This window comes from Oncorhynchus nerka, linkage group LG18 (assembly GCF_034236695.1).
Source record: "Oncorhynchus nerka isolate Pitt River linkage group LG18, Oner_Uvic_2.0, whole genome shotgun sequence".
Lineage (NCBI taxonomy): Eukaryota > Metazoa > Chordata > Actinopteri > Salmoniformes > Salmonidae > Oncorhynchus > Oncorhynchus nerka.
In genome coordinates, this window is record NC_088413.1 from 27,364,841 (window position 1) to 27,378,276 (window position 13,436).

The window sequence follows — 13,436 nt, forward strand, 5'->3', positions numbered from 1 at the left end:
GAAATACAGGGGCCTCCTTCAGCCCTTCACCCTCCCCCCGGCCCTTCTTAACAAGGTGGGGGAAATACAGGGGGGCGTGCCGCCACCTCAGACTGGACAAATTTACAACAGGCCTCCCCGGGTCGACCCCATGGAAGCAAGAGGACTCGTAAAATGGCCGACCTTCAGTTTGAGGTCAGGTTTTGTGGAGTGGACAGGTTTAAGATGTGAGGAAGTGGGCTTGTTGTTTTTAAACCAGTGTGTTTGTTTGCTCATTTGATTAGCCACTTTCTCTCTCCGGTGATGATAGGGAGAAGAGGGGCCTTTGAGAAGGCTTTAGGCTAATTCAATGAAAAGGGTGTAATTTGAAAGTTGAATGTTTGTTTGGAATACGTTTGGAAGATAATGTTGACATTTGACCCCCTAGCTTTGAAAAGCATATTAAGAACATATTCTTATTTATTATATGCTAAATCTGATATAACTATCTAAATCAATTGATATCCATCAATCACAAACAAACTAAAGTGTGTTTATTTCCACACAGAAAACCATACATTTTATCAAAACACTTCTATCACAACTAAAAGGTAACCAGTCTGTAGAGACTGGGGTCTGGACAGTGGTGGCCTCTCCTCCTATCCTAGTATGTTTCCTGGCTCCTGGGGTTTGGATAGTAGTGGCATCTCCTCCTATCCTAGTATGTTCCCTGTCTCCTGGGGTCTGGACAGTAGTGGCCTCTCCTCCTATCCTAGTATGTTCCTGTCTCCTGGGGTCTGGACAGTGGTGGCATCTCCTCCTATCCTAGTATGTTCCCTGTCTCCTGGGGTCTGGACAGTAGTGGCCTCTCCTCCTATCCTAGTATGTTCCCTGTCTCCTGGGGTCTGGACAGTAGTGGCATCTCCTCCTATCCTAGTATGTTTCCTGTCTCCTGGGGTCTGGACAGTGGTGGCATCTCCTCCTATCCTAGTATGTTCCCTGTCTCCTGGGGTCTGGACAGTGGTGGCATCTCCTCCTATCCTAGTATGTCCCCTGTCTCCTGGGGTCTGGACAGTAGTGGCCTCTCCTCCTATCCTAGTATGTTCCCTGTCTCCTGGGGTCTGGACAGTAGTGGCCTCTCCTCCTATCCTAGTATGTTCCCTGTCTCCTGGGGCCTGGACAGTAGTGGCCTCTCCTCGTATCCTAGTATGTTCCCTGGCTCCTGGGGTCTGGACAGTGGTGGCCTCTCCTCCTATCCTAGTATGTTCCCTGGCTCCTGGGGTCTGGACAGTGGTGGCCTCTCCCCACACTGGCGGGCTGCTGAAGGGTCTGGAGGTGTTGAGGGTCTCAGTGTGTGTGAACTTGTGTGTGAACGTCCAGAGAAGTGTGCAGACCTCAGAGGCCCTCTCTAGTCGATACTCTGGTACACTGTCTGTCTTTCAACAGCTAGCTCCACTGTGAGGAGGTGGCGGCAGTGTGTGTGTGTGTGTGTGTGTGTGTGTGTGTGTGTGTGTGTGTGTGTCGCTACCTTAACGTCGGACGTGTCTCTCTGGCAGTTCCTCCAGGCTCGGGACACGGAGGAGAAGGTGCGGTCAGCGTGGTCAAACTTCCCTCCCTGGAAGTTGAGGAACATGGTGGTGAAGGGTTCCTGGAAAATGAGAGAAGAAGAATAATAGAAGAGAACGAGAGAAGAAGAATGAGAGAATGATCAGTTATCCACATATCCTCCTAATAGTGTGCTGTGACACTGGTGTACTGTACATTTGAGAAAAAGGAGAAGAAGAAATGACATCCTTATGATTAAGCGTTTTTAAACTATAGTAAAATGAGTCTGAATGTGTACACTGAGTATACCCCCTCAAAACAGCCTTAATCAGTCAGGAATACAGTCTACAGGGTGTCAAAAGTGCTCTAAAAGGAATGCTGGCCCATGTTGACTCCAATGCTTCCCACAGTTGTGTCAAGTTGGCTGTATGTCCTTTGGGAGGAGGAACATTCTTAATACACACAGGAAACTGTAGAGTGTGAAAAACCCAGCAGCGTTGCAGTTCTTGACACAAACCGGTGCGCCTGGCACCTACTACCATACCCTGTTAAAAAGCACTATTTTTATCACCCTCTGAATGGCACACAAACACAACCCATGTCTCAATTGTCTCCAGGCTTAAACATCCCTTATTAACCCGTCTCCTCCCCTTTGCTTTTTAAGGTCATATCTTACAGCTAATACCCTTAATGCAACGACGACAGATTGTCTGACTTGTTGACACTTTGTCACAAACCACTGAAATGAACTAAGTGAACGGCAGGAGTCACTGTGTGGCTGTGAAGCCTGTAGAGGTGGTTTATTGGTGCGTTTCTAATCACGCTTAATCTTGCTTGTGTCGATCAACAGGCCGCCCCTCTGAAACAACAGGCCGCCCCTCTGAAACAACAGGCCGCCCCTCTGAAACAACAGGCCGCCCCTCTGAAACAACAGGCCGCCCCTCTGAAACAACAGGCCGCCCCTCTGAAACAACAGGCCGCCCTCTGAAACAACAGGCCGCCCCTCTGAAACAACAGGCCGCCCCTCTGAAACAACAGGCCGCCCCTCTGAAACAACAGGCCGCCCCTCTGAAACAACAGGCCGCCCCTCTGAAACAACAGGCCGCCCCTCTGAAACAACAGGCCGCCCCTCTGAAACAACAGGCCGTCCCTCTGAAACAACAGGCCGTCCCTCTGAAACAACAGGCCGCCCCTCTGAAACAACAGGCCGTCCCTCTGAAACAACAGGCCGCCCCTCTGAAACAACAGGCCGCCCTCTGAAACAACAGGCCGCCCTCTGAAACAACAGGCCGCCCCTCTGAAACAACAGGCCGTCCCTCTGAAACAACAGGCCGTCCCTCTGAAACAACAGGCCGTCCCTCTGAAACAATAGCCCCCGGATGAGACGGACACAATTAGCCAGGATAACACTACAATTAGCCAGGATAACACTACAATTAGCCAGGATAACACTACTATTAGCCAGGATAACACTTTCATAATAAATACGCTTATATGGACAGGGGGGGGGGGGGGGTCTGATTCTAGATCAGCACTCTTAGTCTGAGATGATTTTGAATACAGGACTGGGACTTTTAAGGTCTACTCTAGTGTTCATTTGGGCTTCCTATCCCATCCATACGTTGACACTTGATTTGAAGGGCATTTGGTAAAGTGGATTTAAAATAAGCCAGTAATAAGCCAGCTAATGATGTGATGGGATCAATGGTTGTTTCCATAGGGAGCTACAGGGACAATTACAGGACAATTCAAGGGCCCTGGAAGGTTAGAATCCCTCCCTGCATGGCAGAATGGTCCCCTGTGGATGGAACAGATATCGGCTGGATGAGGGTTACATACCAATATAACTAGCAAAAGCACCACGTGGGAGAAAGATCACTTCATGAAATCTTTAGATTGAGTAGTTTTGAAGCAGAAGTTTAAAAAATAGTACAGAATAATAGCCCCTCATTAAACATAGTTCAATTAATAAAATAAAAAATGAGTTCCTCTTATGTTGCAAAGACACACAGAAAGAAACGCGTTATGAATTTAGCTTCGGCGTGCTGCTTCTCTGTTTTACGAGCAGCACAACATAGAAATAACCAAGGCCAGCCAGGGACAATACGCTGTGCATACGTTAGCGTGTAGATGGAGCCTGTATTTCACTGTGACATATATCAACCTGACTCTCTATGTATCCATGGCCAATTAGAAAACAACAATTAGCTGCAATGGGGCTTCAAGTCTAATGATGAATAGGTAGTAAATATTACACCATGACGGGTAGGTGGCAACTGTAATGCATTCATTTCTAAATGTAAATAAAGCAGTGACAAAAATGAAGGCCTAAATCCTATTCTATACACATCGTGGTGGGATTCAGTACTTTCATTTAACCTTAAAATGGACCAAGTTGAACCATTGAGATCAAAATAAGTATTTAGCCATTTTAATGTGTCGAAAAAGGCAGGTTACCTTCACAAGCGAGACATTTGCATCGGATAGGTGCAGTGAAATGTGTTGTTTTACAGGGTCAGCCATAGCAGTACGGCAATCCTGGAGAAACTTTGGGTAAAAGTGCCTTGTTCAAGGACACGTCGACAGATTTTTCACCTTGGCGGCTCGGGTATTGGAACCAGTGACATTTCGGTTACTGGCCCCGACGCTCTAACCGCTAGGCTACCTGGGGGTAGGTGGGGTGGATATAGTTGGGGTACAGTTGGGGGAAGTTAACTTACGATGCGCAGCAGCCACATCTGGGTGAAGGAGGAGGTGGAGTAGTGGGTTCCGTAGTGGAACTTGGGCACCTGGTCGTCCTCCCAGGATTCATAGCGGTCGTTGAAGAACGCCGCCCTCTTGGGGTTCAGGGCACCAATGGGCTGTGAGGAGAAAGACAACGTTATTACAACAGAGACTGATAGAGATAAAAGAGAAACAGAGAGAAAGAGTGGCAGTATAAAGAGAAGAAAGAAACATTTTATAACAGTACAATTGAACTCTTTTAGCTTTCAGAGAGCAGACTTTGCTTCAAACACAGGGCATATATATTCAAATGATGTTAGTAACCTTTGTGCGTTCGCCGAATGAATATTAGATGCTGTGTTGTTTTGAGGATCAATCCATTCCAACAGAGTGCATTTCACTTCATAGCCCTGAAACACAACCCCCTGCGGCTAGTCTGTCAGAGAGAACGAATGTGTTGCGATGAAAGGAGGCCTAGGAACATCAATTGCAAGGGCCGGGAGGTTCCTTCTTCCATTTTTATTAATCTGTAGCTAATATACTAGTAAGGAGAAGCAGCCTCCATTGTGGGTCTAAAAAAATGGATCAGTTGCATTAATTTCCCATTGATCTCAGAGAAACCAATACCTGGCTGAGCCTGGCTTATTATTTAAATGCTCATTTATAGAAATCACTTTTTTACCCGTTCAATTTTTATTAGTCTTCTATTAGCCCTCCTCCTCCTCCTCTTCATCCCTCGCTCCAAACACACCTCTCTGATCAATGGTAATGGAATGATGGCCTTTTGAAGATGAAGCACTGGCTGGTGGATCGATAGGCCCTCTCTCATATCATAGTGCTGTCATGGGAGGCCTCGTCCAGGCAGGGGAGAGGCTATTGATCTGATGCTGCTGTTACTGTGTCGGGTGGGTGTAATGGTGGGTGTAATGGTGTGTGTGTCTGATTGTATCCAAGGGTGCACCCATTCAAGACCGTACCCAATTACCTTCCTTATACTCGAACAACCGGAAAAGAACAGGAACACACACACACGCCAACACACACACTGCCTCATGCCGACACAGTGTGCTGGGCTGTGCTGACAGTGACACACTATTGGCTTACCCAGGGCTACTGGGGGTGGGAGTACACACACTGAATTATACAGTACAACGATTGGACTGATTTATTGCCATAATAACGTAGAGCTCATTAAAAAAAGAAAAGGCTGGAAGAGGAATATAAAATTTAAAAAAGAGACTGAGTGCACTGCAATGAGAGGGAGAATAAAGGAGAGAGGGGGAGCGGGGATAGAGAGAGGGGGAGCGGGGGATAGAGAGAGGGGGAGCGGGGATAGAGAGAGGGGGGGAGAGAGAGGGAAAGAGAAAAATAGAGCGAGAGCGCAAGAGCGAGAGATGAGCGAGAGAGAGAGAGAGAACGAGGGAGAAAAAGAGAGAGTGCTCTACACTCTACATTGTTTACTGCTGTAAATTACGTCCGGGTGGAGAGCGATGCGCGGCGAGGAGGGCGGCGGTACAATAGAGCGGTGGTGACAGCGTCGTACATCAGGGCCGTCCCCGGTGAGGAGTGCTCTGATCGAGTGAACGCTGCCCATTGGGCTAATATGTTCAGGCGGTGCCTGCGAATAGCGCTTTGACGAGTGCTCGGATAAATGAGCTGCTAGCGTTGTTTTTAATTAGACTGAACGGGAATGAGATTAGAATAAACCATGGACGGAGTTAGATGGTGTTACTGCTTCAAAGAGGAGAATATGGGAGACTGTAATCTTGGATAAGGGTTTTATCTTTTGTTCATCCAGAATGTAGATTAGGAAGGTGTTGGGAAATGGTTATTGTGGCATCATTATTACACCATAGAATTAGCTTACACGTATAAAGTACTATGCTAGCCAACTGCTACCCATAGCCACTCAACTATGCTAGAGGCGTCACTACAGACCCTGGTTCGATTCCAGGCTGTATCACAACCGGGCCGTGATTGGGAGATCCATAGGGCGGTGCACAAATTGGCCCAGCGTCATCCGGGTTTGGGCGGGGTGGGTTGTCATTGTAAATAAGAATTTGTTCTTAACTGACCTGCCTAGTTAAATAAAATAAAAACTATAGAAGATGGTGTCGGTGATGTGTAATCTTTTACGTGACCAAAAATCCTCTAACATATTGGAACAACAGGAAGTGCATCATACAGTAACACATTGTGTTGATATACCGTTTGCAGATCAAATAGAGATTTATATTATCAAAGGACTCTGATCACAGACACAAATATAATCATTCAACAGTTAACTGAAATCAAACCTAATGTCAACCGGATAATACACACAATCTTCCACTACAGAAAATCTCTCAGATCTGAATTCAAATGTCAAAGACATCAAAGGCAAACATTTCTAACAAGATGAGCAGAAATCAGACAGTAGCATATAGTTAACCATTACATCTCTCCAAATTATAAGGGTCAGCAGTGATACAACAAACTACAATGTTTCCACATTTAAGGATTATTTGACTAAATAAATCACTCATTTAGGAAGGCTCAGTCTGAGCTTTGCCAGAGAGCCTTGAGACATAAATCAAACTGTGGTTTTGAGAGGACTGTTTATATAGAATGTCCTATTTAAACAGTGAGAATGACGTGGTGTTTGAGAGGTGTCAGAAAACATATGGGACGCATCTTGAAATCAATACCCCATTAGCCCCCCGCGCGGTGCCAAAGTACAAGGGCCCTGGAACCGCTCAATATAAAGCTGCGTTGTTTTTGCTACATTGCAAATACAGGACCCCAAACCTGTCCAGGTCAACACCTCGTTCAAGCATCCCGTTTCAGGAGTCCTTCCAAATTGCCTGTTTAAAAATGCTCTCAACGTTAGAGCAGGGGTGCGTCCCAAACGTCACCCTATTCATAACATAGTGCACTACTACTACTAAGGAGCGTCCAAAAGTAGTGCACTCGATAGGGACTAAGGTTGTCTAGTGTAAGACCGCGTCCTTATCGTGGTGACTACAATGTTATCTCTGGGCTGGCGTTTCATGTCAGGCCGAGGTCAGAGTTTAGGATGAGAAAGAGCCCCGGGGTATGAACGGAATCGCTCTGATAGAAGGAACATACATTTGTGAGGACATGCACTCGCGCACGCACACACACGCACGCACGCATGACAGTGTGTGACCCACGGCGGTTCGTGGCAATTTCAGCCTCTCAATGTCATAGGACTCTCACATGACCTGTTTCTATCAAAGCAGAGCACGACATGAGAGGGGAGGGAGGGAGGATAGACTGAAAATAATCATCATTTGGGGGGTGCGTATATTGGTCCTGTTACTTCACAAGGGTATAATGGAAATGTGTTTTTTTTGCATATCCCACGGCCAGGGTCGCCATTGTACAGCAACCCTGAATTTAGGGTTACGTGCCTTGCTCAAGGGCACAGCGACAGATATTTACATTTTTTATTTATTTTTATGTTCACCTTGTCGGCTCCAGTATTCGAACCAGCAACCTTTCGTTTACTGGCCCAAAGCTCCAACCTCAAGTAAAAGAGGAGAGGGAGAAGGAGAGATATCAGAAGGGGGGATTATGACGAACCAAACTAAACGAGCAGCCAATAGAGGAGGAGTACCGAGCGTCGGAGCGGCTGTCCTTTCCCAGACGATGCAGTCTGCCACGCTCCACTGGTCATACACTGATATCACACCATGTCAACAGCATGAATAAAACTGGTGTAGTAAAGATTGGTCGGCCCCGCGTCTCTCCTTCCTTCACTCCCTCGCTCTTCCATGGGAATGGGGGGATGCGGGAGGCAGAGAGAGTAGAGAGGGATAGGGAGAGGCAGAGAGAGATCGGGAGAGTCAGAGAGAGAGGGGATGAAACAAAAAAAGTCTGCCCTCTCTCCCTCTTCCTTCCCCTTGTTCTGTCGTTCTCCCTCTCTCTCCCCTTGTTCTGTCGTTCTCCCTCTCTCTCCCCTTGTTCTGTCGTTCTCCCTCTCTCTCCCCTTGTTCTGTCGTTCTCCTCTCTCTCCCCCTTGTTCTGTCGTTCTCCCTCTCTCTCCCCTTGTTCTGTCGTTCTCCCTCTCTCCCCTTGTTCTGTCGTTCTCCCTCTCTCTCCCCTTGTTCTGTCGTTCTCCCTCTCTCTCCCCTTGTTCTGTCGTTCTCCCTCTCTCTCCCCTTGTTCTGTCGTTCTCCCCCTCTCTCCCCTTGTTCTGTCGTTCTCCCCCTCTCTCCCCTTGTTCTGTCGTTCTCCCCCTCTCTCCCCTTGTTCTGTCGTTCTCCCCTCTCTCCCCTTGTTCTGTCGTTCTCCCCCTCTCTCCCCTTGTTCTGTCGTTCTCCCTCTCTCTCCCCTTGTTCTGTCGTTCTCCCTCTCTCTCCCCTTGTTCTGTCGTTCTCCCTCTCTCTCCCCTTGTTCTGTCGTTCTCCCTCTCTCTCCCCTTGTTCTGTCGTTCTCCCTCTCTCTCCCCTTGTTCTGTCGTTCTCCCTCTCTCTCCCCTTGTTCTATCTCATTCCCTCCCTCTCTCTGCTGCTCAGTTTCTCCCTGGGGCGTTGAGGCTCGACTGAGCACAGAGACTGAGCTGTCCAAACTCTGGAGGAAGAGGGGGATGAGGGGGAGGGAGGAGGGGAGAGGCTGCTATGGCTGTCATGTGTCAGCCTCGTGGGCAAAATGAAGCACAAATAAACAGAGCGAGGGGGGGGGTACACAGCCGCATGGTGGGAAACACTACACAAGGGAGGTAGAGAGAGAGAAACGGCAATGGGAGGACTGGTCAAAGGAGGGCTGCTTGGAGGACGGTGTTGATGTGTATGACAGGATGAGTGCGTGGGTGTGTATGGAAGTCGAGAAGCAGTTGTGGCAATGACAGTTCACAAAAAGGCCATAGAAGTCTTCTCAAGAGAGCATGCATTCACTCCAGCTGAATCCATCCTCAGTCATAGCAAGATGGACGCGTCTGCATTCCACCTCCACCTCAGAATCCTTTGCCAGCCAGGGCAGACTTGGGCCAGACGCACCATTAAAAGTGAATGGCCAACTCTATGTGGCTCTAGAGTGCATTACTTCCCAGGTATACTCTGTATGTTCATTACTGCACATGCCTGTTGTTTCCTGTGGCCCGGCTGATTTATTCGGCCATTTTGGCTTAAGCTAGACACGGGCGCTCCATCATCTCACTCTCAAAGTAATCTTCTGTCCTCCCACCATTGGGCGCCATTACACATAATGAATGGCCGTTCTGGGGCTGCTGCGACTGGCAGGCTTTGGAGATGGGCCTTTTAAAAGTGTGTGTGTGTTTTAAAAGCTTCAGGGGGGGAGAGTAAGACATCTTCAACTGTCCTAAGCTTAATCATCTGTAGAGAGCATTCCTATACTTCAGAGGGAGCGGCGGGAGGGGACTTAAGACTGTGACTTCAATTAGTAAATAATGGAGTTGTGCACATTTTAGACTTTTGTCCAGGTCAAATACAAAATGGAGTCTTGGTATTACATGACTTCCTCTATAGGTGTGTAAGCAGTGATACCGTCTAAGAGTACCCCTTAACGTATGCTTCCTAGTCGAAACCGTTTCTGCATGCATTATGACGACATTCTATTACGTTTTTGTGAAGTTTTGGTGTTCGACAGCATTCAGCATTTTTTTTCTGGCTGTTCGAGCACACACACACACACGTTGTTTTTAAAGGCTTTTTGAAGTTCGGTATCTGAAGTCTACGCCCCTTCGTCAGTGATTGGTCAACGGGAGGCATTCTTCAAAGCAGTGTTTGTTGTCGTTAAACGTCAGACGACTAGTTTTCATGCACATTTTTGTTGTTGTTGAGAAATACTGCACCAAACATCTTAGATGTAAAAAGACCTCCTCTGTAAAAACACCTGAATTAATTACAGATTTATTGAGTTATTTTAGATGAACTCGGACTATTTTGAGGAAGGTTACTGACTACTGCATCTCAAGAGGGACCAATATTGCCGCTTTTTGAAGGTAAGGTATTTTAAAGTAGTATGCGAGCACATACGTTCACTTCACCTAGCAGAGGTCTGCTGGGAGCAAATCAAACTTATGTATGAGGACGCCTTTAGTTAGTGAAGAGAGAGAAAAATAGGGACAGACACAGACAGAGAAAGAGAAGCTCTTCTTTCCTCTCTGCTGTGTGTTGTACAGAGATGGCTATCAGCACCCAGTGATTACAGAGATGTCTTACTTAACTATGATCAATCGCAATTACACCACCACTACTCAGGCCAGGGGAGTGGGCAGTGATTAACAAACAGCCTGCTAATCATTCCAGCCACAACTCCCCTACATACTCCCTCATAGCCTTATAGGACCTTCTATCAGCGTTGACTCAGCTAGTCCCAGAGAACCTGTCTTCAGCGAGGCGTCTCTTTCTTCCTAAGTGTGCGTGGGTGTGTTACCTTGGACAGGTCTCTGTAGTTGCTGGGCAGAGTGAGGTCCAGGTCTTCAGTGTCGTAGTTCGTGATGACCCAGGGGAAGACGGGGTACTGATTCAGGTCGTTGTACGTACGGCCTGGAGGGAGACATAGGGGGGGCGGTCACAACAGTCTCAAATTAGTCAACATCGTCATCAAACTTCTAGAACTGAACATGTTTAGTAATCTAAATGTCTGGACAGCAAACTCCCTTTTCAATTAGAGCTTAAATGTGGAATATATTTTTACTAACTATGATAAAAATGAAGTCAGAGGATGAAACCATGTTGGCCAAACAGAGTTTATATAATTTACATCATTGACCACATATGTTCATAATAGCTGGGTGTGTTGTCATTCCCTATGGTGACAGTCCAGTGACAGTGGGGTAACACTGGTCTTACCAGAGATGGTGTTGAGGAAGATCAGGTACTCAAAGTTGGAGATCTCTCTGCGCTGCCAGCGCTGGGTCATGTTGGAGGCCTTGTAGAGCTGCTTGGGACTGGCCTGGGAGATACGCCTGGAGGAGGGAGAACACACACTGTGTGGTGAGATGCCGGGCTGTGTGGTGAGATGCCGGGCTGTGTGGTGAGATGCCGGGCTGTGTGGTGAGATGCCGGGCTCTCTGGTTAGATGCCGGGCTCTCTGGTTAGATGCCGGGCTCTCTGGTTAGATGCCGGGCTCTCTGGTTAGATGCCGGGCTCTCTGGTTAGATACCGGGCTGTATGCCAGTCCAAGTGCTGGCAAACAAGACATTGACAACACTTTCAAAGAACAACATTTCAGACCCACTGTGAACTATGAAAACATAACCTAATCATACCAGAGGATTGGTGTGGTTCAAGATATTCAACTTCAATAATAAAACTGATTCAGTCCAAGGTCGTAGTAAAGTCTCTAAATGCAAATGTTCCAATATGAAATAGGTATAGATATTTAGGCACACTAAATGAAAAAGACAAATATGCAATGAGTAGGGTTAATTCTTCTTCTCAAGCAGATACACATACTGATCTCCCCGCAACACACACACACACACACACACACATACACCCTCGGAGCATGATGTATGCTATGGGGCTTAAACAAATGACCCCCAATCCAATTAAAACAAAGGCAAATTATGGAATAAATCACTGTCACAGTGTGAGATTATAGTCATTAAGCCAGCAGAAAGTCACAATCACCCCTTTGCAACTCCCAGTTTATAGCTCCAAAACACTGAACAAACGTTAGGGCAACACCTCTGAATTATATACAAGGCAGCTCAAATCAAATCTAATCTTATTTGTCACATGCGCCGAATACAACAGGTGTAGACCTTACAGTGAAATGCTTACTTACAAGCCCTTAACCCACAATGCAATTTAAAAAAATAAAAAATAAGATAAAAGTAACAAATAATTAAAGAGCAGCAGTAAAATAACAATAGCGAGGCTACATACAGGGGGTACCGGTACAGAGTCAATGTGGAGGCTATATACAGGGGGTACCGGTACAGATTCATGGTGCGGGGGCACAGGTTAGTCAAGGTAGTTGAGGTAATATGTACATGTAGGTAGAGTTAAAGTGACTCTGCATAGATAGTAAACAGAGAGTAGCAGCAGTGTAAAAAGAGGGGGGGCAATGCAAATAGTCTGGATAGCAATTTGATTAGATGTTCAGGAATCTTATGGCTTGGGGGAGTAGCTGTTTAGAAGCCTCTTGGACCTAGACTTGGCGCTCCAGTACCGCTTGCCGTGCAGTAGCAGAGAGAACAGTCTATGTCTAGGGTGGCTGGAGTCTTTGACAACTTTTAGGGCCTTCCCCTGACACCACCTGGTATAGAGGTCCTGGATGGCAGGAAGCTTGGCGTGATGTACCTGGCCATACGCACTACCCTCTGTAGTGCCTTGCGGTCAGAGGCTGAGCAGTTGCCATACCAGGAAGTGATACAACCAAAGATCTGAGGATTTCACAACCGTCTTGGTGTGCTTGGACCATGTTAGTTTGATGGTGTTGTGGACACCAAGGAACTTGAAGCTCTCAACCTGCTCCAATAGAGCCCAGTCGATGAGAACGGGGGAGTGCTTGGTCCTCCTTTTCCTGTAGTCCAAAATATTCTACTTTGTCTTGATCAAGTGCTAAGCCATATGAAGGTTAGGCCAGAGAACAAATGCTAGGGAAATCTAGTTTATTTAATGGTACCTAAAATGCTATCTGAATGTTAGTGCCAACATTTTTGAGACATTAATGTATAGTGGAAGATAGGTTGGGGTGAAGCCTAGGTAGCCGATATACCAACAGAAAACTCTGAATGTTAGGGAAATGTTGTGGTAAACATTATAGTGTGAGGTAGAGGTACTGTAGGTTGTGGTAAACATTATAGTGTGAGGTAGAGTTACTGCAGGTTGTGGTAAACATTATAGTGAGGTAGAGTTACTGCAGGTTGTGGTAAACCTAGTGTGAGGTAGAGGTACTGTAGGTTGTGGTAAACATTATAGTGTGAGGTAGAGTTACTGCAGGTTGTGGTAAACCTAGTGTGAGGTAGAGGTACTGCAGGTTGTGGTAAACATTATAGTGTGAGGTAGAGGTACTGCAGGTTGTGGTAAACATTATAGTGTGAGGTAGAGGTACTGCAGATTGTGGTAAAGAGTGTAGTGTGAGGTAGAGGTACTGCAGGTTGTGGTAAACATTATAGTGTGAGGTAGAGGTACTGCAGGTTGTGGTAAACATTATAGTGTGAGGTAGAGGTACTGCAGGTTGTGATAAACATTATAGTGTGAGGTAGAGGTACTGCAGATTGTGGTAAACAT

General features: G+C 46.7%; 1 protein-coding gene across 1 annotated transcript in view; it reads right to left on the reverse strand.

Moving 5' to 3' along the window:
- LOC115124987 (lipopolysaccharide-responsive and beige-like anchor protein) overlaps window positions 1-13,436 on the reverse strand; it is a 295,611-nt gene that overhangs the window by 107,731 nt on the left and 174,444 nt on the right. The window contains exons 22-25 of the mRNA XM_065003331.1: window positions 11,046-11,161; window positions 10,627-10,739; window positions 4,224-4,364; window positions 1,487-1,606 (exon numbers count right to left, since the gene is read on the reverse strand). Of these exons, the coding sequence (XP_064859403.1) occupies window positions 1,487-1,606; window positions 4,224-4,364; window positions 10,627-10,739; window positions 11,046-11,161 (490 nt within the window). The remainder of the gene's footprint in view (window positions 1-1,486; window positions 1,607-4,223; window positions 4,365-10,626; window positions 10,740-11,045; window positions 11,162-13,436) is intronic.